General features: G+C 48.4%; 1 protein-coding gene across 1 annotated transcript in view; it reads right to left on the reverse strand.

The window, feature by feature from the left end:
• COL5A1 (collagen, type V, alpha 1) overlaps positions 1 to 23,697 on the reverse strand; it is a 156,309-nt gene that overhangs the window by 69,233 nt on the left and 63,379 nt on the right. The window contains exons 5-11 of the mRNA XM_010570808.1: positions 15,681 to 15,812; positions 13,739 to 13,885; positions 13,359 to 13,607; positions 8,934 to 9,086; positions 8,590 to 8,646; positions 4,401 to 4,442; positions 4,074 to 4,136 (exon numbers count right to left, since the gene is read on the reverse strand). Of these exons, the coding sequence (XP_010569110.1) occupies positions 4,074 to 4,136; positions 4,401 to 4,442; positions 8,590 to 8,646; positions 8,934 to 9,086; positions 13,359 to 13,607; positions 13,739 to 13,885; positions 15,681 to 15,812 (843 nt within the window). The remainder of the gene's footprint in view (positions 1 to 4,073; positions 4,137 to 4,400; positions 4,443 to 8,589; positions 8,647 to 8,933; positions 9,087 to 13,358; positions 13,608 to 13,738; positions 13,886 to 15,680; positions 15,813 to 23,697) is intronic.

Raw genomic sequence — 23,697 nt, forward strand, 5'->3', positions numbered from 1 at the left:
TAGAATGCAAATTACGCCTTTCATTTCAGGGTGTGGAGCAACATCATCGGGGACAGCGTGTCTGCTGCTGATTGGCTTTGCGCTGCCATTCAAGAGGAGCCTGGCCAGCAAATATCTGCATCTGCCTGGATAAATGGCAGAAATACAGACTCCCTCGTCACCAGGGTCAGCATCCATCCTGCCAGGTAACTGAATTCTTTGGAGCAGAAGCAGCGCATCAAGGGGAGAAGAAGAGAAAGCTGGGCAACGTGTAGGACCCACGCAGGATGAAGATCCACCAAGAGCCTGATGAAGCCACACAACTCTTTTGACTGATCCTAGACTACTGCAAGATGCAAACCACTGCCGGGACCTTGCCCAGCTTGCCCATCCTCTATGGAAGTCCGACACCTAAGGATGCAGAGCCCTCCCTTGGTCCTTCTGCCGGGGTAGTGCGGGAGGAACCAGAACCCCGGTGTCTCAAGGGTTAAGCCAACTTCTCGGAGCAGTGGCCCTGGCTCCTGGCCACGGGCTGAGCCCGCAGCTGCGTATTGACTTTCTGAGCTTGCAGGCATCAATCGATGGAGCATAGTCAGGGCCTCTCGTTCTCAATCATGTCACAACCACAAGAAACGTTATTACTGTTCCATCATAAAACAATAAATACACCAGGAGTGTAAATGAGGTGGGGGTCTTTACGGCAATGCTCCAGGGGGCATGCGGGCATGCAGCAGCCAGCAGACTCCAGCCAAGTCCCCGGGGAGCAACAAGGCAACAAAAAGCCTTAATTAAAAAAAAACAAACACAAAACAAAACAAAACCCCAGGGCCCAGGTTGGGGTCATTGCCACAAGAATGCCCCAACACCTGAGTAATCTCCTCAAGTACACGCACCTTAAAACCGCAGCAGACGCTTCCCAGTGCAGGCCAGCAATGATTTTACTTCTCTCAGCGGTTGTATTTTGCAACATGCTTGTCATCGGGCTGGGGAGGTGAATAATGAAGGTTTGGAGCCAGCTGGTTGCTTTGTCCTCCAGCGGGCAGGAAAGCTGGGAACCCAACCCCTCCTGCCCGTGCCTCCAGGGAAGGCAGCCAGGCCCCAGGGGGTCCCAAATCCACCCCGATGGGACGGTAATTTGGAAGAGCATCAAACTGCAGAAGGGCAGTTTCGCATCTCTTGCTTATTGCTGATGAGCAGGTGGGATGGAGAACCATCTCCATGGGTGGGGGGTGGGGGGGGATGATGGCAAGGGCAGTGCTAGGGAAGGACAACAGCTCAAGGGCGCATAGGACAGAAAAGGGAACACAGCTGGATTTTAAAAGCAGAGGGGAGAAGGGAGGGGTAAACACCAGCTTAAAAAAAAGCCTCTGTAAGTTAAGGCACAGTGGCTCAGTCTCCACTTAACCCACGCAGAGAGCCAGGTCAGGAAGGACTTGGGGAAAAATATTCATCCTTTCTAATTGGTGTTTTCATATTTTTATACATCCCTTCCTACATCCTGGCTTATAACTGTGCTTGGTCACTTCCAGAGGTGCCTCAGCTGATGTTGCTGTGCCCACAGCCAGGCTGGGAATAAGAAGAAATGAAAACCAGAGGGTTTGATGCACACCTGATGGAGACCGCAGAGGAAGCCAAGGCAAACCTCTGGCATCACTCCAGCATTAAGAATGAGGCTAAGGCGAGATCCTTGGTAGCGCAGAGATCTTGTCTGATCCTCTGCAAGGGAGCGAATTCTCCCTCCTATTCCTTCTGGGTCTTAGGTTACTCAATTAAGGAAAAAAAGAAATTAATAAAAAAAAAGGAAGATAAGCAAGGCGACAACATGAATGCTTAACAGCAGTCACAGCAATTAGCTGTGCTAAGACACACATCAGAACAGCATACCACCTCTTATCGAGCCAGACCTTCCCATTTGAACCTGGTCATCAGCTTTTCCCAACTTCTCTGGGCAGAATTCAACCAAAATCTGCCACAAGAGTAGGAAGCCCTAACAAACACAGAGAGCCTGGGTGACGCCAGTTTATCCTTCCTGGGCACCCAGGAGGTAAATGGGATGCAGTTCCCTATCTGGAAACCAACTGCTGGATCGGTGGAGGATGCTGCGGTACACGGAAGCCTGCCACAGGTAGCGGGCTGCCTTATCTGCCAGAAAAACCTGCTCGGGACCTCAGTGATGAGATTAGGGAAGCGTTTGCTGATAAGCACTCCCTTCCTCAGAAAGGTATTTTGCATTCGCTGGGTGACAGCACTGACAGCAGCGGGACGGTGCGTGTAGGGGCATACCTCCTGTGACCTGTGCTGCTGCTCTCCTCCCTCCTGCGCTTTCCAGGAGAAACTCTTGGAAAAAGACGTCCAGCCAAGTCTGCCTTTAGGAACCCACCTGTAGGCACATCTTGTGCCCTTTTTGCTAACGGGACCGCCAGGATGCCTCAAGGCCACAGCAAGCCACAAGTGGAGGCTGGCATTAGGGCTGCTGGGGTACACGAGAAGCTATTTTGAAAGCATATTTGACTGCGCTTGACATCAAGATGCACACCAAGGCACTGAAACGGTGTCATGCTCCAAGGTCCATTTGTTTTGCTCACACGAACCTGCTGAAATCAATGAATTCACTCATGCAGGACGACTGCTGCTGGTACACGTGTAACCCCGTGCCGCGGCTGCAGCAGCCCGCAGACCCGCACGTCGCTCCGCTGGGCTGAGACAGAAACCGCTCTTCTTCTGCCAGCACAGCCCCAATTTTGGTGCTCCATCACCCAAACCAGCATCGCTCAAGGGCACTGCATGCACTCCTCTAGTTTCAGCCCCAAACCGAGCTGCTCTGGCAGCCGAGGCTGATCTCACCTTGGCCTCTGCGCAAAGCCAGAGCCCATCTGTGCTATGGTGAATCTTCCACTAGATGCCAGGCCAAAATTCCCGCTGGGCACAGGGCTGGGAGCGGCATGTAGCCCGGGGAGTGTGGTCTCCATCTGTGCACAGGTACCCGCTTGCCTGGCTGCCTCTGCCAGCAAAGGGGAATAGACTTGAACCGTGGGTGAAGGAAAGCAAGCGAGGAGCGTATCGGTATGAGAGTCGCTTCAGAGACTCAGCTCGGGCAGCGAGGAGAGCGGGTTTTAGTTTTCGGCATTGCCAAGCACACAGATGGCTGCTCGAATGGTGCTTGTGCACCACTTGCTGATCTGTGGCTCCAGTTCAGCAGCTCCCAAAACGCAGGTCATTCCTGATCCCAGGTGAGGACTGAGCAATAACGAATAAATACGCGACTCTGACTAAAGCGTGGTGTTAAACTATAGGATTTGGGGTCACAGTCCACAAAAGTGCTTGGGAGAACCTGCCTTTGATGAGACACCCTGAAACTGGAAGCTTCTGCAGGCAGCAGTTAACAAAGCAGTGGCTGCTAGGGACAAAACTGATTTAAAGTAACATCAAAACCAAACACGCAATACCTAAGTTACTGCATTGCTAAAGCACATAAATCAGTCTCTAGTGCTTGCCGGTACAGACCAATAATCCACCTACAGAAAAGGTGAGGTGCTGCACAAGAGCTGCCTTCCCACCGGGAGCAGTCCGGGAGACAAAACAAGTCTAAGGAAAGACCTGCAGCAGTGGTGTTGGCACGATCCTGGGACCATCCTGGACCCAACTAAACCCAAACCCTCTGCCAGGACTCACGACACCAGCTGGAATGAGGACGCAAAATCGTGGCTGAACTTCATTTTACTGTGCTAATGGCTATTTTGTGTGTTTGCTCATCCTGTTTTCCCATTGCCACAGCCCAGCTCCTGCACTGGAAGGAGCAGCCACATGCCAAAGGGCGCAGAGAGCAGAGGGTTTGCCAGCCTTACTCTTGGTTTTAACCTGGAGAAAACTGCTTAATGCACTCGACTAGCACGGCTGTTCCCCAGCAGTTCGTCCCTGGATGCAAAGGTCTGCCCTGTGCCCTACCATAAGCCCCTCTGGGGCTGACTCATAAAGATTTTGCTATTACAGGATGAGCTGTATTTTAGGGCTCCAGCAGTGCACCGCAGTCCCACTTAGCACACACAAAGCAACAGAAGGCTTCAGCCAAAGAGAACAACAATGTGGGTACTCACTCTCTCCCCAGGGTCACCCATTAAGCCCACAGGTCCAGTTGGTCCTGGAGGTCCTGGAAGGCCCTAGCATAGAAAAGACAGAAAAAAACCCAGTAAACCAATAAAGGAAAACATATTATTTGTAACATTTGTACAACAAGCAGGAAAAGAATTAGAGCTTGCTGTTTATTTTTGCACCAGAAAAATCAACCCCGAAGCGCTCTGTACACATGCGTGGCATATGGAAGCAATAGAGCGCGGGAACGGCTGTGTGCCGAGCCCTCCACGTGCATCCCGCACCCCGGAGCTGCGCGCATCCTTCGGGGCAAGGTGTAAGGTGCCACTTACTGCTGGGCCTTCGGGACCAGGTGGGCCTTCTACCAGCATACCCTAAGCAAGAGGAAGAAAAAAAAAAAAAGACATGATTAGCAAGGCACATCTTTAAAGTCACTTTGACTACAGGGCTGGAAAGCCCAATGCTTTATCTGTTCTTAAATTTTTCAGGTCTTGCTGCTAGGTCTGGGCATCCCAGAGCCAAAGGGTTTCCACTCTCTCTGGGTGATGTCCCCGTTGCCAGAGGCACAAAAGGCACTGACCATTGAAAAGCGAAATACCATCTATTTGAATCACGCAGGGCATGGCAAAACAGCCCGTTCCCTCAGCACCCAGCCCACCCTCGCTCCAGCATGTGGTCACCTTCCTAACCACGACCCTGCTCCATTAGCTCAAGGCCAGGCAAAGGGCAAACCCTGGGGCATGGCCAGGCTTGATGGTGCTGGAGTGGGAAGAGAGCTTCTCTTCAGGAAGAAGCTGTTTCTACACCCAAGCAGCTTAAAAAAAATGTTAATAATCAAATTGCAAGGTTTTTTTTCAAATTACTTTCCCAGCAGACTGCATGCTGTGATTTACTCTGTGTACCTAGGAAATCACTGTGTGGGCAAAATGGTAGAATAATGTTATTCCATTCCTTTTAATCTAAATATTTTGTCATAACTTTAAATCAGGTCTATCATGTACTCAGTAGAATTGAGCTTTTTTTTTTTTTTCCCCCCTCATGGGTATGTAAGAGGCAGGAAAGAAACCTCCCAATAAACCTGGCAAATGCTTTCCAGAAGGCATCAGGACGATCTGTTGGGAAGAGCCCCATAGCGAGCACTGCCCTTTTATCTCTGGACCAGTGACCATGCCCCCAGCAGCACCCAGGTCGAGCCAAAGCAGTCCTGGCACTTGCCAGCTCATCTGTGGCAAACAGGGACATTTCTCCTATGGGACGAAATCAGCCTGTAAAAATCTGTAGATAAGCAGTCGGCTCATATGGGAGAAGCCCAGAGGAAGCAAGTGCAGGCGCTGGTCTCAGGTCACCCTTGGCCTGACTCCTGGGCTCAGGCTCGGGTGCCAAAAGCCTCAGCTGACCCCACGGCAGCCACTACAGCAGACAGGGCTGAGCTGAACGAATCTGAAACATCTAGAGGAAAATCCAGGCATTCCTGCCCCAAAAGACACAGTCTCCAAGCCCAGAGGAGCAAAAAAAAAAAAAAAAAAAGGGGTAAAACATGCTGCCGTGAACCATCCCTGCTTCCATGCAGGATGCATGTTTCTGCACCGCTAATGCACGGCCAGCGCTATTTTCTGTCTTTTCCCAGTGTCCATACTACTCATTACCACCTCATTTAAAATCTGGCTTCTGCTTCATTTGGATATGTTAGGGGAAATTTTCTGCTGCTGTCATCACAGAAGCGCCTGTGCAGTCGTTCTTCACCAGTTAAGAATTTAGGTCAGGGACTTCGCCCCATGCCCATTTTGACAGCAGTTTCACTGTCTGCCGTGGAGACTCCGCTCTCTTCTGGGTGGGAATTAGGGGTGAACCCTACACGTCATTCCTCCAACGCGCGCTAAGTTTGAGCTATTTGCTGTTGGAGGGTAGCAAGAAGAGGCAAGCTACGCTGATGGAGAAGGTGTCCCCCAGGCCTGGCTCCTTTTGAGACATGCGATGAGGACTTTGCACAGGAAACCCCAGAGGTCCCAGCAAACCTTTCCCCATATGGACACCCCAAGATCCATCCCTATCGAGACCAAAGATAGCACGTTTTTGGTGCAACAGGCTCCAAAACAGAAACTAGTAATTGTCTCTGGGCTGGTGCAGAGATCCACAGCCCATGTAAACCTCCCCAGGACTTTTCTGGGGTGCTGGGTGCCAGAATTACCATGGTCCGAGCACGCAGAGCGCTGAGGCTTTGCTTCCCACGGGCAGCTGCAGAGCCTCGGGACGCTCCTCTGCATGGGGGAAGAGTCTGGGCGAATTAAACAATTTGCGGTGCAAACATCCTTGGCATCTTCCCGTATTTATGTGTTGGTTTATGTTGAGCTCTAGCTTTAGGGACATCTGGAGATTCTCCTCGGCAAGAAACCTCCGCTGTTTATATGACCGCTCATCAACAGGAGCGATGGAAACGTGGGAGGGTTTTTTGGGACCGGGATCAGTGGGGGGATGCCACTGAGGGCGATGGCCTTGGGGGTAGCGAGCAAACCGTGGATTTGGGACTGTCCCAGGGAAAACAGCACTGCTTCTACTCCATCCATCAACACCCAGGTGCTACCCACAAGCAAAGCTAATATCACAGAAACAGCCCAAAAGCTGGTTGCAACAAAAGTGCCACGCAAAGGCTGATTAAACCCTCCCCAAAGGCAGGTGCAAGCACCAGGGTCCGCCCCCCTCAAAAGACAGAAGCCTTTGAGGACATAACAGCAGCCTGGTACCTGCAGAGCTGGGATGCAGGGGGGTTTCCCAGCCATTCCCAGTTGCATCCCTCCTCACCCTGCGCCTGTGCTGCCCAGTTGCCTCCAGTGAGCGTCAGCACAGAGCAAGGATTGAAGGACAAGCGGTTTGAACGAAAAGGAGAGAAAAATCCAGCAGAATCCAACTTCTGCGCTTGGTTTTTATTCCCCCTCTGCTGCAGCTCCCATCAAAAAAAAAAAAAAAAAAAAAGAAAAAGCGCTGAAGAGCACAGCAAATCTGAATTTCTCTCTGCTGAAGAGGAACTGCACGGAGAGGGAAAAGGCAGCATTTGGTCTTGTTTACTTTCTGGCAAAAGCTATACATGCTCTAGTGTTTTGAAATAGCAAAGGCAGCCAAATTCTTTCTGGATGATTAAACTTAACTATTTTGTTTGCTTTGTAGCATTTCAAGATTGGTTCTGGACAGGACAGACTGGGTTGCTGCCATCATCTTTGTGGGGTTCAGCTGCCCCCCTCCCTTCCCACACCTCCAATAAGCAAATCACTCGCTCCTCCTTTTGTTTGCAGAGTGAGAGCAAGACCCAGAAAGGAAGAGAAGGAAGGAAAGGCTGGAAATGCTTTTATTAGGCACTTGTTCAGGCTTTTCAAGCCCCGCTGCTGCACTCCAGCTTCTCCCCACCCCCCCCTTGCTATCTGCAAAAGCATCAAGCAAAGAAGGGAAGGGAAGAATTAAAAGAAAAATAAAGGCCTCCGAGCGATGGGAAGTGCCGCCGCAACACCGGGCGCCGCGCCGGCCCTCCGCCAAGCGAAATTAGGTTAATTGAGTCGCTGGTGCGCAACGAGCTCGCGCTCGGCCCTTCGTGGACGAGGCTCGGGGCAGGCGGTTACAAGGACCCGAAGCTCCGTTTCCAGCCCCGGGGAGGAGCAGGCGTGGGGGTACCTCAGCATCCTGACACGCGGCGAGGGACAGACAGACGGCCATCGACCAACGGCCGCTCGCTCTGCTCAACGGGCACCTCTGAGCAAACACCGGCCGTCTCCATCGCCAGGGCGGCTGGGGAACGGCTCCATCCTCGCCTAAGGGGATGCTCAGTTGGGCACCCACTTTTTTTTTTTTTTTTTGCAGGTTCCAGAGGGCACAGGCAGTTTCTAACTTTTTTTTTTTTTTTAGAAAGAAAAACAAGCTCAGAAACAGGCCAGGGCAGAATCGTAAAGAAAGAGAGCGTCGGGTTCCACTCGTAGGACGATGCAGGGTTTTTCTGAAAGTGGGAAGCTAGCGGGACCCTGGAGCAGGCGCAGGAGCAAACCTCTCCTCTTCTGCAGCTGTGTGGAGGGAGAACCCTTTTACTTCCACGGAGATGAACCCATTAGTTGCACAATTAAAGCTGGCCCCAAGCTGCAAGTTCAGGTCAGGATATGACCTGGCCACCGGCTGTGGGTGCTCTGGGGAGCGGGTTCGCTGCTGAGCCGGGGGCACTTCCAAACCTCTGCAGAGGCGAGACGTGCCCTCCGCCTGATGCTTCAGTTCTGAAAGGCCTACGTTTTATTTGGTATATGAGACATTTCATGGGAAATTTTGCACTTCCTTCATAATTTAGGTTGCTTCTTGAAGTTTAAAAAAAAAAATAGTAATTACAGTATTTTGTATTAAAAGTTTTTAAATGAACCAAGTAATTCTTTCATGGGAAATTTTCCTCCCAGCTGTACCACTGAGAGCACCAAGCCATACCAAACATACCCCTTGTACCTTATTCCTTCAGAAAAAAAAAACAACCCACCAAAAAACCCAGATGGTCCTTACCGGTTCAATAATCGCAGGCTCTCCCTTCTGTCCTTTCTCTCCCCGTGGGCCACCGATCTGTAGCACACAAGGGAAACACAAACCCAGTCAAAGAGGACATCGCCTGCATCAACATCACCGCTCCGAGCAGGAACTGGAGATCCTGGGACCACTTCTGCAACCGAAGGACTGCTGATGTTCGTATAAAAAAGAAACGGGGCACCTCCTCCTCGCCTCGTGCAAAACGCGTGATCCAAACGAGATGGTCTCACTGTTTTTTGCGTTGCTAATCTCTGTGCTATAAATTATGGGAAGACAAACATTTTGAACTAGGCTTACCCTCGATGGAAAATGAACTCTCTTACCCCTTCGTAGATGGTGTCCTGGTTAGCAGGCATGCCGGGGCCAATATCGGGAGAGACTGTTCGGTCATAATAGTTATCATAATAATTCCCATCGTATTCTTTTATTGTTTCCTCAGTGAAATCTTTATCCAGATCCTCTCCTCCTTGAGTAGCCTGGAAACAAAAGAGCAGCAATATATCAGGCTGCAAATCGCTCTGTCTCTAGGCTGCAAATCTTTCTAGGCTGCACATGCTGGAAATATAAGGGGAAGACTGTGTTTTTTGCAAAGTGAGGATGCTTTATAACAATAGCTGCAAATAAAAAGCACAAGAAAAGTTAAATTCTGGAGTTTTAAGGTCACCAGTGACCTCCAAAGGTCTTTTCCAATGGCAGGCAAAAAGGACGGGAGGATCTTTATGTCAAAGCTTACACCCTGGCTTTCCCCATCGACCCCTGAAATAACACCGTGATCGTCAAAGTTTGAGCGGGGGAAATAAAACAGAGCACAAAGCAACAGCTCATGTCAGGAGCATGCTGCAAACACTAAAGGCCTAACGAAACAGGGAATGGGAGTTTCAAACTCCAAACCCGATGCATCTCTCTCAGCCTCAGTATTGGAGACATTGGATTATTAAGCATAAAAAGTCACATATCCAGTCACATATTTAAACTGCACATCAAAACCACAATGTGTCATCACGAATATCCGATTACAGCAGGAAACGTGGAAAAATTCAAGTTTGCTTCTACAAAAACCTCCTGTTTGTTTAGTCTGGGATCCAAGTTGTAATTGTGCTTGTCCAAAGGAGCAGAAGCAGAAATCTGATGCATTAATCCCTGAATCCTTACAGCATCAGACACTAGGGACCACAAGCAAGGACATCTAGACAAGTATCAGAATCGCTTTGCTTCTCTCCATACCCTGTGCTTTCTGCAGCCTGGCAGGCAACTGCCTCTTGGCATCCTTTAGTCTAAACAGCACAGTAAAGAACACGTGCTGAAAATATTATTTTTTGTTGTTGTTTCTTTCCCATCCAGGTAATGACCAAAATAGTCCATAAATTGAATTATTTCCACTGCTTCCCAGAGAAATTATCTCCTCGCTATTATGAATTCAAAAAATCACTTAAATGCCACCACCACTTGCTGACCTTGTTTCTGTGCCAAAACTGCTCAGAACCAATAAGCACGAGCATCTGTATATAAATGCAAGAGGTTTTAAAGTAAGAATAAGCCTAGTGCTAAGGCAATCATCACTCTGCCACGCCATCTTCCTTTACCTCTGCAAATACCAACTGGTCTTTGCAGAAATTATAGTTTGGCAATTACTCAACCAGAAAACATGGCAAAGTCAGCATTATTTTTTCTTTGTACCGTTCAAATGGATCTAGCGCTATCACACACATCTTTTATCCTGTTTGAAATTTTTTATATAGGTTTGCACTTTAAAACCTTAAAACCTGTTTATCTTGCTATAAAGCTTTTGAGGATAACATAGCAAGCTTTTCTGAATTACATTTCTTGAAATGAACGTAAAAAATGTCTGGTTTAATATTTTTATTAAGGTCCCCAAGTCACTTTGCATGGAAAGATATGATATTTTGAATAACTGGGCAGAGAAGGAGGAAAGTTCTCCATGCCGAGATTTGCAGGTGTATTGGAGAAAAACCAAAACAAAAGCCTAAAAATAATCTCCTTAATTCTGTTAGACAGCCTGAATCAGAAAACAGTCCACAAAGAAAAGAGGAGGTCCAAAAAAACTGTGTGGAAAAAAACTGTGATAGCAGCTTCATTTAAATCACCTTTTAGTCTTCTCTTTAGAGAGAGCGATGCAGATATGAAGCCCTGGTATATGCATCTGGACAAGTAAAGCAAACTGCCTGATTAATAGCAGGCAATGAACAAAATATATCTTTCCCTAGCTCCTCTTGTTCATGGGAGTGTTGCTGCCTACTAAATCTCAGAACTGCTTCACTGGCATTTATCATGGAGTTATTAGCCATAATGAAACCCAAGCCCAGGAGAGTTCAGTGACTACGCCTGCCTCCAAAACCTCTCGCACAGGCTCCACAAAGTTTCACTTGTGTAAAACTAAATCCCCTTTTAATTCCCGCTGTAGGAATTACAGTCTTCCCAAAACACAGACACATGAACTTCAACAGCGACAGACATGTCCCAGTCTTGCAGCAGGTCTGTGAACGGATGCTAAAAACGACCATTCTGCATCAGACCAACATTATCCCGTTTGATCCCGGGGCTGGCACCACCGGCAGCTCGGGGGGACGCGCGGGGACCCAGCTCACCTCCACCCCGTTGCATCCCAGTGCAACGGCACGGGGGCTCCAGCTGCAGGCAGAAACCTGGGGCTACTTGAAATTACGCCACGCTTACTCATGACCATGAGCACTATTTTGTTTCCTAAACTAGCCAAAGAACTCAGATTTTTTTTTTTAAATTTTTTTTTTTTTAGGAGCAAATAAACTTCTCCAATGACTTTAGCAGGCTGTATCGCCCACTGAACCCTGTTTCTAATAACAGGTATTAGGCAGGCAATTACACACACGAGCTCCTGATCCTCACTTCCATATTGCTTGTAAAGCAGTTTAGTCTGCTGGTGGATTAAAGGATTCTGTTTCCCCAGGAGTTTGTAGCTGCAGGCAGGGCCCTTAGCTCCCGCTCTGAGGTGTAAACCTGAAATCCATATCCTCTTGGGTATTTGTCCCTCAGGCTTTCACTTTTTAAGGAGCCTTCCCTATGTCACACTGCGTTAGCCCTCGCCTCAGTGCACGGGAATCTCCTTCAGCCAGACAAGTTGTGTCCTTTGCTTTGCTCATCAGCCAAAAGACTCACTGGAGCAACCTCCCACCCCAGGAGCAGTCCTACAGCCCTCCCCATCTAAACGCTGTCCCTTTTGGAGCTGCTGAAGGTGGACAATTTCCACTTTCTCCCCACGAGATGCTTTGCTGAGAGCAGGCTGAGCTTTCACATAGGAAAACTTCGCCGCATGTTTCCCTACCTGAACTTTCCTCCTCTTCCATTTCCTTTTCCTAACAACTAAAGTGGCTCTGGAGCCTCTTATTTCCTCTTCCAATTTTTTTTTTTTTTTTTTAAGGTCATACTGTCCAATCTTTAATTCCTCTCTATTAGAAAGTTCAAGCTCGGCCAAAGATTTCTGGCTCTTTGTCAGGAAACAGAAAAGTTTCCCACCCTTGGGTTCGCTCAGGTTGGCGTTCCCTTCCTCGATACGCTGGAGCCTTTTCTGTTTCTCTCTGTGTATCGTTTTGGGCTGCTCAACCTCCTCCTCCACCACATTTTTTAGCCCCGGTTGGCTGGACTCAAGCCCCGCCACGCCACCAGCCCTCGGGGCGGCTGGCTCCCCTCCTGCCTCGCTCCAGCTGCTCGGCTCTTTGCTTGGACACTTTCCCCGACACCTTTTCATTCAAGCTTCCAGGTCCGACTCCAACTACGTTGGCCAACTTTTGCTGTCTCTTTTGCCACCCTCCAGCACCTCCCAGAAAGCCTCCCATAACTAAGTAATTCTTCTCCATTTGAGCAGGAACCACAAAACTCTGCCAAGTCCCATCCTACCTCCCAGGAAACAGTCCACTATCAACTCCCCTTGCTGATACTCCTAGATAACTAAGAATTTGCCTCATCTAGCATGGTTATTTCCTTATGTAGTGAGCTATACAGCATGCAGCCGCATGACAATTTATCTCAGTCTCATCTAAGGATGAGCACCATCTATTCATCTATTTGAGCACCAATATAAAAGGCAAGAACTAGGCAAGTCTTAAGAATAGAAGAGTCTCAAGTGCAACACATTTCAGTTGAAGCATATTAAAGTGTGGGTAACTAAAAATGTAATCGCTCCAACAGAAACGTCAGCTGTAGGATCTGGACTGATCTCATCTTCGAGCAGATCCGTGCACAAAACGGAGGGGCTCTCTCTGGGTGAACGCACTGGTTGGAAATCAAGGGTTTGTCCCAGTGTTGAAACGTTTTTTAAAAAATTACAATCTGAAAAACATAAAGATGCTATTCAGTGGGAATGACAAAATGAAAAATATTGATGTTCTCCATCAAATCAACATTTTAAGGATTTATATTAATAGCTTTGAAATAAAATGCTTTTACTTGGATTTTAACACCAACCCTCATTTTTCTTTTTGTCAGGCAAGCACTTTGCACAGGGAAATGCAGATGTCAGTATGAACAGATTTTTTCCAGGGGAATAATCCTTAACCAAATTCTAAGTATCTGTGTTCCACACCCTGAAATATCTGGAGTGAAAATATTTTACAAGAAACTTCCTCTTCCAACAGCTGCCCAAACCACTTACAGATTTACCATATGGATGATCACATCTCCTTTGCTCTCAGGGCTATGAAATACCAGAATTAATAAAAAACAAAGTGAAAGGAAAAAACAGTCATTAAAATTACATCGGTCTCATTGTAGGTGATGACGGTACTCGTGGGGAGTTCAGCTTCCACGGCATTTTCAGTGAGTCCGCCCTGGGGGTCTACTTCTTCGTTGTAGTTGACATCTTCATAGGGGAGAGGCGTGAAGTACTCCTCGTTAATGGTTTCGTAGTTATACTCGTCCACGAGGGGGTCATCCACTGTAGCACCCTCATTCGTCTGCTTGCCAGGGTTCCCTCCATCAGGTAACGGCGTAGGGGCAGGATAGTCCTATTGCAGAAATAAAAACACAGAATCAGAGAAACAAAAAGAAAACTCTGCATCGTCCTCTACCTCCCCTTCTACAAAGGTGCCATTTATCCATTTATCACCGCGTCTTTTCCAGGACCCCACGTTAGTACCTGCTTGGTTTCAGGTCTCTCTCCAGCAGCCACCTGAGGAGTGCCAGGTTTGGTAGTGGGTGCTTCTGGCTTTACAGCTTCATCAACATCTTCGTAGTAGGGGTACTCATAGTAGTAGGTGTCACCTTCTCCCTCCCCATCGGTGTACTGCAAAGAGAAGATAAGAAGCAGAAAATAAGCTGGCAGCACCCAAGCATGCTCCTGCCAGCTCTTTTAGACATTATTTCATGTCAAGGGGGCCACGTTGTGATGCAGATCCGTGAAGTGAAATCTCTCCCTTCCTCTCATTCATCAGCTTCTGTGAAACCTTCACCAAGGGCCTGGCTTTGGGCTGCTTTGGCAACGGCTGTGATTTGAGGAGGTTCCAAATCATCTCTCGGTCCTGTGGCACCTTCTCCCTTATCAGAGAGGATGGACCTACCCTGCAGCAATTCAGTCACCCACGATAACACAATTAAAAAAAAAAAATAGATTTTTTTTTTTATTTTTTTTTTTTAACCTCAGGTTGTTGAGACCTCCCAGGTTACACATCTGACATATTCAGAGAGGGGAAAAAACCCACTGGAATCACGCAGCTGCTCTGAGAAGCGGGGATGCTATTTTCACTCATCTGACTGCACTAATAGCATCCGTGTGACTTCCCACCACCCGCGGCCCGCAGGCAGAAGGGCTTCGAAAACAAGATATTTTCAGCATTTTCCACAAGGCGTCAGTCATTCTTCAAAATGAAATACAAACAAAACGTTTGGTTACAGCCGGGCATGGCAAATTTCTTCGCCAGTCCATTGCTCTCACTGGCAGCAGATGCCGGCGCGTGGAAGAGTTATTCTTACACGGAGCAACACAGCCCTAAGACAAGCCAGCCCTTGTTGAACTGCTGGCTGCAAAAGAAGAGTTTTATTTTCCTACTACCACATATTTTGACCATACCGAAGTCTATTTTATTTTACTTATTTATTGTTTCTCCAGAAGCGCTGGCAGAGCGGTTACGACACTTCTCCGGGGCTGAGCGGCCGTACCTCGCCTGCGAGCATCGCTCTGCTCCCCAGAGCCCTGCTAGGCGCAGGTTTTTAATTCTACCCCAAAGCTAAGCCGGAGCAGGCTGATGGCATTACAGCAGGGGGGATTCGGCAGGAGCCTGAAGATCTGAGACCAGCTGAAAGCGAGAGTGCATGGACCAGCAAATCGGACCAAGAACGCAGCCAAGATGCTGAGGAGTGGCTGAGGATGCCAGACACTTCAGCTGCGATGAGCTGAGCCTGAGATCTCTTAAAAATGTGTAAAATTCAGGTGATGCTCTTCTGGAAGTCAACCACACCCAGACATTTCTAATTGAGCAGCAGAAATAAAAAGGTACCCTGTATCGGTTTTTTAAAATTTCTTTTGTTTTTTTAAAGAAAAAAAAAAAAATCAGAGGCTAACTCTTTGTAGAAAAAATATTGAGCACAGCAGCTTGTACAGATGAGCAGGGAGCATTTCTGCCAGAACGAAATTCAAATGTCAAATACATGGGCAAAATGTTTCCCCCTCCTTTAACACCTGTTGTTTCAAAGAATACTGAAAAAGCACTGCTTAATCTTTTTACAAGTTCAACAGTAAAATTTGAAATTTAGAAACAAGTGCCTGTTTTGGACAGGATTCGACCTGCCAGGGAAGGTCAGTATTTCACACTCGGCTCAGGTTGTCTCTCCTGCAAGTATTTGAGCTCCAAGCAAATATTCATTTCAGTCTCTGGAAAAGGGAGGAGCACAGAAAAGGGAAACTCCTGAGGGCAAGAGCCAAGACCAGAAGCTGCAAATCCAAAAAGAAGCTCTGTCTCGGGCCTTACAAACGAGTAGCAGGGAAGCTGAACAGGAGGAAGAAGCCGAGTGCGTTTGCATCTGCAATACAGAGCTGGATGCCGCTGCCCCAAAAGCATCCCCAAACCCCGCGAGAGACTTACGTATTCGTCCTGGTTGGGGTCCTGGGACTGGGGGGAGTCGGGGATGGCGGTGTCGCAGTCGGGGCTGTAGTGTTCGCAGTAATCGTGGGCTGCTCGGGGGTCCGCCACGATCAGGAGCTGCTGGATGTCACCCTGCGGGGAAGGAAAGACAGAGCGTCAGGGGGATAAACGCCACCAAGAAATGAAAAGAAAAACATTTGGCAAGGCTGTGTCCCTGACACGGGCACGTCGCCTGCGATGAGCCAGGCGAAAATCCGCCGTGTCCAGGGCCGGGTCAAGCTGCTGCTTATCTTGGGCTGCTCCATGAGGTGTGAAGCCACTGTGCTTCACGCCTGGTCCCAAACGCATCTTCCCGAAAGATAACGGTATCTGCAGAGAGGTCACCCCCACACCTACAACACAACAGTGCTGACAGACCTAGGCAAGGCAGGTCCGGTAAAAAAATAAGAGAAAAGGACTCTACACACCCCAAATCAGCAGTGTCCTGTGTACGGTAAAAGAACTCCTTTCCTGCCTGGTCCCATACAGCTCTGCAGGGCTCCAGAGTTGTCCTGCCCAGTCCAAAAAGCTGTTTATCGGCCTCAAAACTTCTCTGCTTCTCCCACTGCATCAGCTGGTCTTCTAAGACATCACCCCCCCTTTCTACATCTTGCCTCGCTTCGATTTTCCACCCACAACAGTGTGGCAGACACAGAGATTAGAAATGCATTCGATAATCAGAAAAAGAGAAAAGAGGGAGGAGGTTTGCAGTGGCTTATTGAAAACCAGGTGTGCAGCAAGCTAATTTAGGTGGTGAGGCTGCTTAACAGACTGCTCACTACATAGCGAACAAAGCCCAAAGGTCAGAGCTGAAATCGCTTTTTAGTTTCCTAAAGAACCACCGCACTGCTTAACCATAACGCCAAAATCCAGTTTATTCAGTAGACAGTTACATAAGGCAACACTTTACTACTTGGATTATTGGAGCTGATCTCCCACCTCCTCCGAATTAAAGTATCTTATTTAATAATAGAAAAAGATGGCTAAAGCATCAGGGGAAAAAGAAGGAGCATTACAGCAAAACCGGGAGGACAACTTGGGCACATAATAGGAACCAGAGGCTCCGAACGGAGCCTTGGCCAGACAAGCGAACAGCCCCGTGGAAAACCAAAGGATATTTTTGAAATTATGGACCAAATCTGCCTTCCTGCACGCAAGCTGCACGCGGTCCAGCCGCCGGTGCCGCTGGGTCCATGGGGAGCTCAGCCTCCCGTGAACACATACCATCGACTTCACCAGAGAGAAAAAAAACCAAAGTGCCGGTTACGCTTTTGGCAGAGATCCACCAGGAAAGAAGGTTGCGAGGACCAGGCAGACCTGGCCACATCCTGCCCGGCTGCGAGGGGCAGCTCACGGCTGCCTGGGGTCTCCCTGCTCCGTTTCCAGATTCTCGCATCCATCTCTGCAGCAGCTCACCGTAACATCTGGGCACCTCTCAGATGCTACGCGAGTTACCCTAAAATTGAGCACTGGTTTAAGCTTATTAGTCATTGTTTCCTGTGAATAACCTTTACAAAATTAATAGAAATGTCTGCAAAGGTGTTTTCAATTTTCTATTTTGAGAAAGAAAAATAGTCTTTCCTTCCCTTTCCCTTTTTTTTTTTTAAAATAAATCCATAGAGCAGTTCTGGCGTTACTGTTCTGGCTTTTTCTTTTTTAACATAACCACCAAAAATGGGGATGCAGTATTGGGAAAACAGAAAATGCCAAGTTTTTGTTTCGTAGAACACTTCCCAGTTCCAGCCAGCTCTGGCCACCAGCTGACAGCGTGACCTGCGTGAACTCGGCCGTGGCGTGACCTAGAGGACATCGTCCAGCCCCGAGCAGAGACTTGAAGGAGCTGGGGGGGATGTTATGGGGTTACTCACACCATATATTATCATCCCTGTCTTCAAAGGCAGTTCACAGCAACAAAACAGGCTGCCCCTTTGGAGCTCCCTCCAGTGGAGAATGCTCAACCTGGCCAAGGCAATTTGCTTAAAGTTGATGATGTGAAGATCCTTCCAGCTGCTATTTCTGCACACAGGACCTCAACCACCCCTGCCCCTCACTGACACCTGAGTTAAGCCATTTATGCTCTTCTTGCACTTTAGGGGTTAAAGCTCCCCAGTTTTTCCATCGGGTTATGGGGATTGTCCAGGACCATTGGGATAAGCTGAAATAAAACAGCCACGAAAGCAGACTTGGTACGTGTCTCCGAGGCAAGGAAGGCAGGCTGAAAGCTTTTTCTTCCTGATAAGGTTGGATTTACACCTCAAGGAGAGCTGATAGTCTGCATCCTATAAGTGACCAGGACTATAACTGCATTTCCTCAAGGAGCAGATAAAACAAAGAAAGGCATGTTGGCTAAACACAGTGCAAAAGGTTAAGCAGAAGAGAATTTGCTACAGGCGAGTTTGGTTTTAGTCTCAGTTGATGGCAGCTCCTGAGCTACGTATGGGGAGGAATCCTGGCTCCATCCCACCCTGCTTCCCCGCAGCACAACAGGAGCTGAGCATCCTCTGGGTGTGATGGCTCAAGGCATTGGCAGCACCTTTGAATACATGGAAAGACATCACCTGCAGGTCCCAGGAGCCACAGGCTCAAGTCTGGGGGCCACGGCAGAACCCCAACCTCGCTCAACGCACCGAGGGACAGCATTAGCCCAGCAGTTGCTGCTGAATGAGCGGGGGAGGATGAACAAGGGAAGCTTCCTGGGGAAGCTAGTTCTGGGTCAAGAACCTGAGAAAATCAGTGCATAACTGAATAAATTTGGTATGCAAAGGGTGCCAGGAAAAAGCGTGAGCTGCATCAGACAGCTCCTTCAGAGCTCACCACGCTTCATGAGCGTCATTCAACACGCCTGCTATTTTCCCGTTTCCTTTTCAAACGCAATCAATCACCCTGCGAGCAAAGTTCATCCTTTTCTTGTTGTTCCAGCAGTAGCGCGCAAGCATGCAAAATCAGGAGGAAAACCAACGCACCCGATTTTGGGGGAATGAGAGCCCCAGGGAGCATCTGAGCTCAAGTACGCTGACATGGGTTGAGCAGCTCGGTGGTGGGGGAAGAAGGAGAGCTCACAGGGTTGCTGGACCATTCATCTTTGTTTCATTAACAGCAAGTGCACAGCACTGGTGGATACCCCATGTTAACACTTGTAAAAAGCAGACAGGAGTAAAACCTTGTTAGCAAGATTCCCAGTCAACTGACCTCATCCCTCAGTGCAAAACAATAAAATGGGCTAATTTAGCCTGTAATAAAAAGCCCCACTATCTGAACTTCACAAAAGATGCACAAAGCTCTGCTGTCAAGAGCCCCATTTCTTTGATTTAAAAAGCCGACTTTAAATAGAGCAAGCCATGCTGGGAGGTTCGCAAGCCTTTTGTGTCCTCTCAAGTGTGTTGCCGCTAATAAATTTCACCAAGAGATAGCTGCCCCCAGCCCCAGCGCGGGCTGACAAAGGCAGCAGCCAGCTCCGCTCCCTTTCCTCACTCAAGTGTCTATTTGTTTCACTGTTATGGTTACACAAAACACCCAAGCCTCTCTCCTTCCTATGTCAGCATCTGCTTTTTTCAGCAAGAGCAGCGATAACGGAGATACCATTAATTCCCCCCCCCACCTCCACAACAGCTACAGTTTTTCCAGGAAGCCTTTGTAAGAGAGAGAACTTACAATTACACTAAGAGAGTGGTTTAAAGACTTTACCAGCCAAGTCATTCAGGTTGTTAAAACTTATTTTCAAGTAAAGAGGTATCTAAGTCAGGGAGCAAGTCAGGAACGCACTGGTGTCGCTTCGAAGGAGAGGTCACCAGCACAGCATCCTCCGGGTCCAGCCACCCCTGCAGGCAGCGGGTAAAGTCCTGTTTTGGCATGTGAACAACTTGGGCACATCTGGGCACACAGGGCTCCAGAAAGTGCTCCAGTAACTGGGGTACTTCTTAGCATGCAGAGGCTTTCTTGGTTTGCGCTTTCCTGGTTTGACAAAGAATTTGAAGTGGGGGGAAAGAAGGTCAATTTTTGCCTGAAAATAACCAATATTTCATCCATCAGAAGAGCTAGTTTTTAAAAAGGGGAATAAATCACATTTTGACCTTTATTCCTAGAGCTTCCTGAGAAGAGGAAGAGGCAGGACAGCACATTTATGAAAATGATTGTGAATTGTGAGGCTTTTATTTGCTCCACCAAACAGATGTAAGTGCTAACTGTCAGGACCAGTAAGAATCTGTCTGACATTTATGGTAAAGCCATTTATGCCTGATGACTCATTTGCTTTATGGATTAAGTTCCATCGGGCCAGTTGAATTAAACTCCCCAGCCAGCTCCCAGACAAGACTGGAAAAGCTCTTCTGGAGCATTTTTTAACACTTATTCTATATGTGTGCAAAAATGTCACATCAGTTCCAATGACATCAACTTCAGTAACTTGGAGAAATCGCTGTGGTTCAACAAAACAAACAGCTGGCGAGGATAATGGGAGTGACTTCATCTGGCATTGGCAGCAGCTCCATAAATACTGGGATTCTTCAGGGCTCTCACTGCAATGCACCGATAATTAACTGGACTGTTGTTTTAACGCATTACCCCAGAAGTCTTAGAGACTCTTAACACCCATAAGAATAAATACTGCTCGATGTGCTTTTTTTAAACTCCTACATTTAAATCGGATAACCACAGGCCCAGGATGTACAATTGTAACGCACACAAAAAAGTCTTAAAAAATTATTGGAAGTAATTGGGATGTTGCTGAGTTTTATTATGACAAACTCACTGGTCCATAAATGCAAACCCAGTCGGGTGGCTTAAGAGTGGCAGAGGTTCAATGCAGCTCTATGATGAAGTGAAAGCTTAGCGATCCCAGCCACCAGCGAGCTTCCAAAAAACCTAATCCCTGTCTCGGAGACAGCCTGCCAGCCTTCAGATGTTCCACTTGATAAAACCTGTCATCAGCACTTGCCCATGGACAGAGGCTCTCTGCTAAGGACACAGCAGCCGCCCTGCTCCAGGGCTCCGAGCAGCTCCTTGGCTGCACGGGTTGGAGTAAGAGCGGTATCGGAAAAGTCAGTAAAGAAGGGAACCAAGGGGTGACCCAGAGCTCACCGTGCCCCCGACTCTACCAGTGTAGCGAGACCCCAAGTCAGAGGTACGATAACCGTTCAGAGGATCGGTGCATCTTTTGTGGTACAGGCATTATCCCAGATCCCTTGTTCAAACACAGCTGCTCCAGAAAAGAAGCCAAACTGCAGCGATGGGGGTCAGACGAAGCTTCATCACCCCCACCGGCCCCTGTACCTGTGTCCTGAAGCCCTCTCGCTGGCCAGCCATGGACAGGAGTGAGCTCGCCAGACAGAGCAACTGGTACCTAAACTGGTACCTTTGCACTTCCAAAACTTTTGCGCTACAAAACGGGATAGCAATAGTTGAAGGTCTGGCTCAAAAAAAAAAAAAAAAGGCTTGACTTGCATGCAGTCATGAGTCAGCTACCAGTACTTGGTGGTTTGGATAAATCCAGCGCGGACGTTTGCTTCCCCGTCCTGCGTAGAGGGGCTGCAGGAACGGACAGGGCAGCTTTGCTGTGAGACCTCTCCTATTTCCCTTCTCGGGCTCCAGTGACCACAAGAATTGCTTCCTCTGGCTTTTGGCACTCAGGAGCCTCTTCTGAGCCCTCTTTAGAAAAAATAGATTTAATTAAGCAGAAAAAGGGATAGAAGTTTCACTAGAACCAAATATGGCTTCAAGGAAAAACCTCTCTTAAGGGCTAATAGTTTCCCTTTCTCACTGCAGCTCCATCTGGGAGAGGAGGTATCCCAAGAAACCCTGCTCTCACAACACATCAGCCTAGTCCTGCAATCCCACCCCAAAGCTAAGCCATTAGCATTTCTGATATGAAACTTACAGAACACAAACTACAGTAACTATTTGGACAACCCACATACCTCTTTTCCTGACCACAGCAACAAGAAGAAAATAAGCCCTTTGGCTCAAAGGTATTTAACCTCCCCAGTAATTTTCAACCTTTATTTTACAATCCCAGGGAGGAACCCGATTTCCTATCACGTGAGGATCCATTAACTCGCCGCTGGCTTTGAAGAAGAGGGGCAGGGAAGAGCAGCCCCCTCCTCTGTGCCTCTTCCCCTTCCCCGAACCCTGCCACCCTCTGCTCCGAGCCGTCCTCAACAGCCAGCCCTGCTCCGATGGATGGAAACACGGCTGGGCAATGCCACGTCGTGCTTCCTCCATCCGTAACTGCCAGATCCTCGGGTCAGCCATTCCACGGCTGTTTCTTAGAAAATACACTTTTTGGAGCAAGGGGCTGTATTTCATAGGTGCTGGCAGAGACCACAGCAAGCCGTAGGTCTGTCAGTGTAATATCATAATACAAATTATGAGCAGTTTAGCAAGGACTCCTTACTGGAAGGGAAGGACAAGTGATTCTCTAAGAAGAGAACAAAAGCCAGATGGCTTTGCTAATTCTGGAAAGCTCTCCTGAAGAAGCTGTCACTCTGCCAATACCCAAATACCCATCAAGGACTCAGGTCATTAGCAGAACAGGAGACACTAACACAAGGTTCATTTCCAGGCAGCTCCTTTCCCCCCCAGCCCCAGCTCTGATAACCACGCAATGTAAATAACGCCCTCCCCTAATGTAAACACTCCCTCGGCAGCGGCCGCAGCCACCGGCGCAACACCCAGCACCCTCTGCGCTTGCCAGAGCAAACGCAACGCCAGAACTTGTGCCAAAGTCCTTTTCTGTTTAAGTGACAACGCAGAGCTAATTCCCAAAGACAATACACACAGTATTCAGCAGCAGTATGCATTATTTACACGACTACTTTACAGGCAACGGACAGACCCCTTCCAGTTTCCTATCCTTGATGGGTGACAGATTTTCTTGCCTTTCCAAATGGCTTAGTTTGTCAAACCCATTAATCATTGCTGACTTCTTCCTGCCACTTTCCCTGGAATCCTCACCAAACGCTGACAGCCCAGAGCTCTTTGCTCTCTCCAGTCCCATGTAGGATCTCTACGGTCACCCTTTCCTCAGCCCTCGGCTACCCTGGTCCACTTCACCACCGCGTCCTGCCCCGAGGGTTTCTCGTGTAGCGACTGGCAATGCCCCGAAGAGAACAGAAAAGGGACAAGATGAAAAACCCTGACCGAGCTCAAATGGATGTTTAATGATGGGGCAAGAGCCCAAGCCAAGCTCCAGCCTTGCCACCCAGACCACACGGTCCCATTCTCCCTGCACCAACTCCCCCATCCCTTCACTGCCAACACTGATTCATCCCCAGGCACTTCGCCTAATTGAAACCTCCATCCTTTCAGAAGAGACGTCTAATCACCAGTTTAAAGCTCCCCAAAAGCTCTAGGGCTTCTTTATGCTTTGAGGCGATTGTACTTCACCTTATTCAACCTTGACCCTAACTGACTGAAGGGGGCCGCAGCGCTCAGATAAAGCATTTCATGGGCATCGCACAGTTTGCTACCCCAGGGATCCCACCGTAAGCCATAAATGAGCATTGCTTCCAGTGGGCGATGTGTCTTTCCTAGCTAAAAGCCGATGCCTAGACCTTGGAGGACAGTTTTTGTTCGAAAATTTACCAAATGGGTGGAAAAACCCAGATAAGGCAAATTAGCAACCTGTCACTTAATTAAGATCCAGGAACTTATGGGACACAGGGTGGAGAGAAAAAAAAAAAACAATCCTTAAGAAAGGGGCAGCTTGGAAAACAGGTGGCATTGGCAGAAGCACAGAAAGCGTCAAATCTACAAAGTATTTACTGCAAGGCTATCATAGCAATGCATTTCTCCGGGGTTTTTGTTTCAGAGCTGGCAAAGCTCCTGCGGGGACAGCGCAGCATCCCTCGGCAGGTCCACCCCACGCAGCCATCCTCCAGCCGCGGCACCGGTGGGGCAGGACCTGCGGAGCCAGGTTGCACGAGAGGCACGGCTGCTGGGAACAAGGGGGATTTGCTCCAGCAAATGGGAAAAATTAAACTAA

Source organism: Haliaeetus leucocephalus, unplaced genomic scaffold (assembly GCF_000737465.1).
Source record: "Haliaeetus leucocephalus isolate CR32 unplaced genomic scaffold, Haliaeetus_leucocephalus-4.0 Scaffold306, whole genome shotgun sequence".
NCBI lineage: Eukaryota > Metazoa > Chordata > Aves > Accipitriformes > Accipitridae > Haliaeetus > Haliaeetus leucocephalus.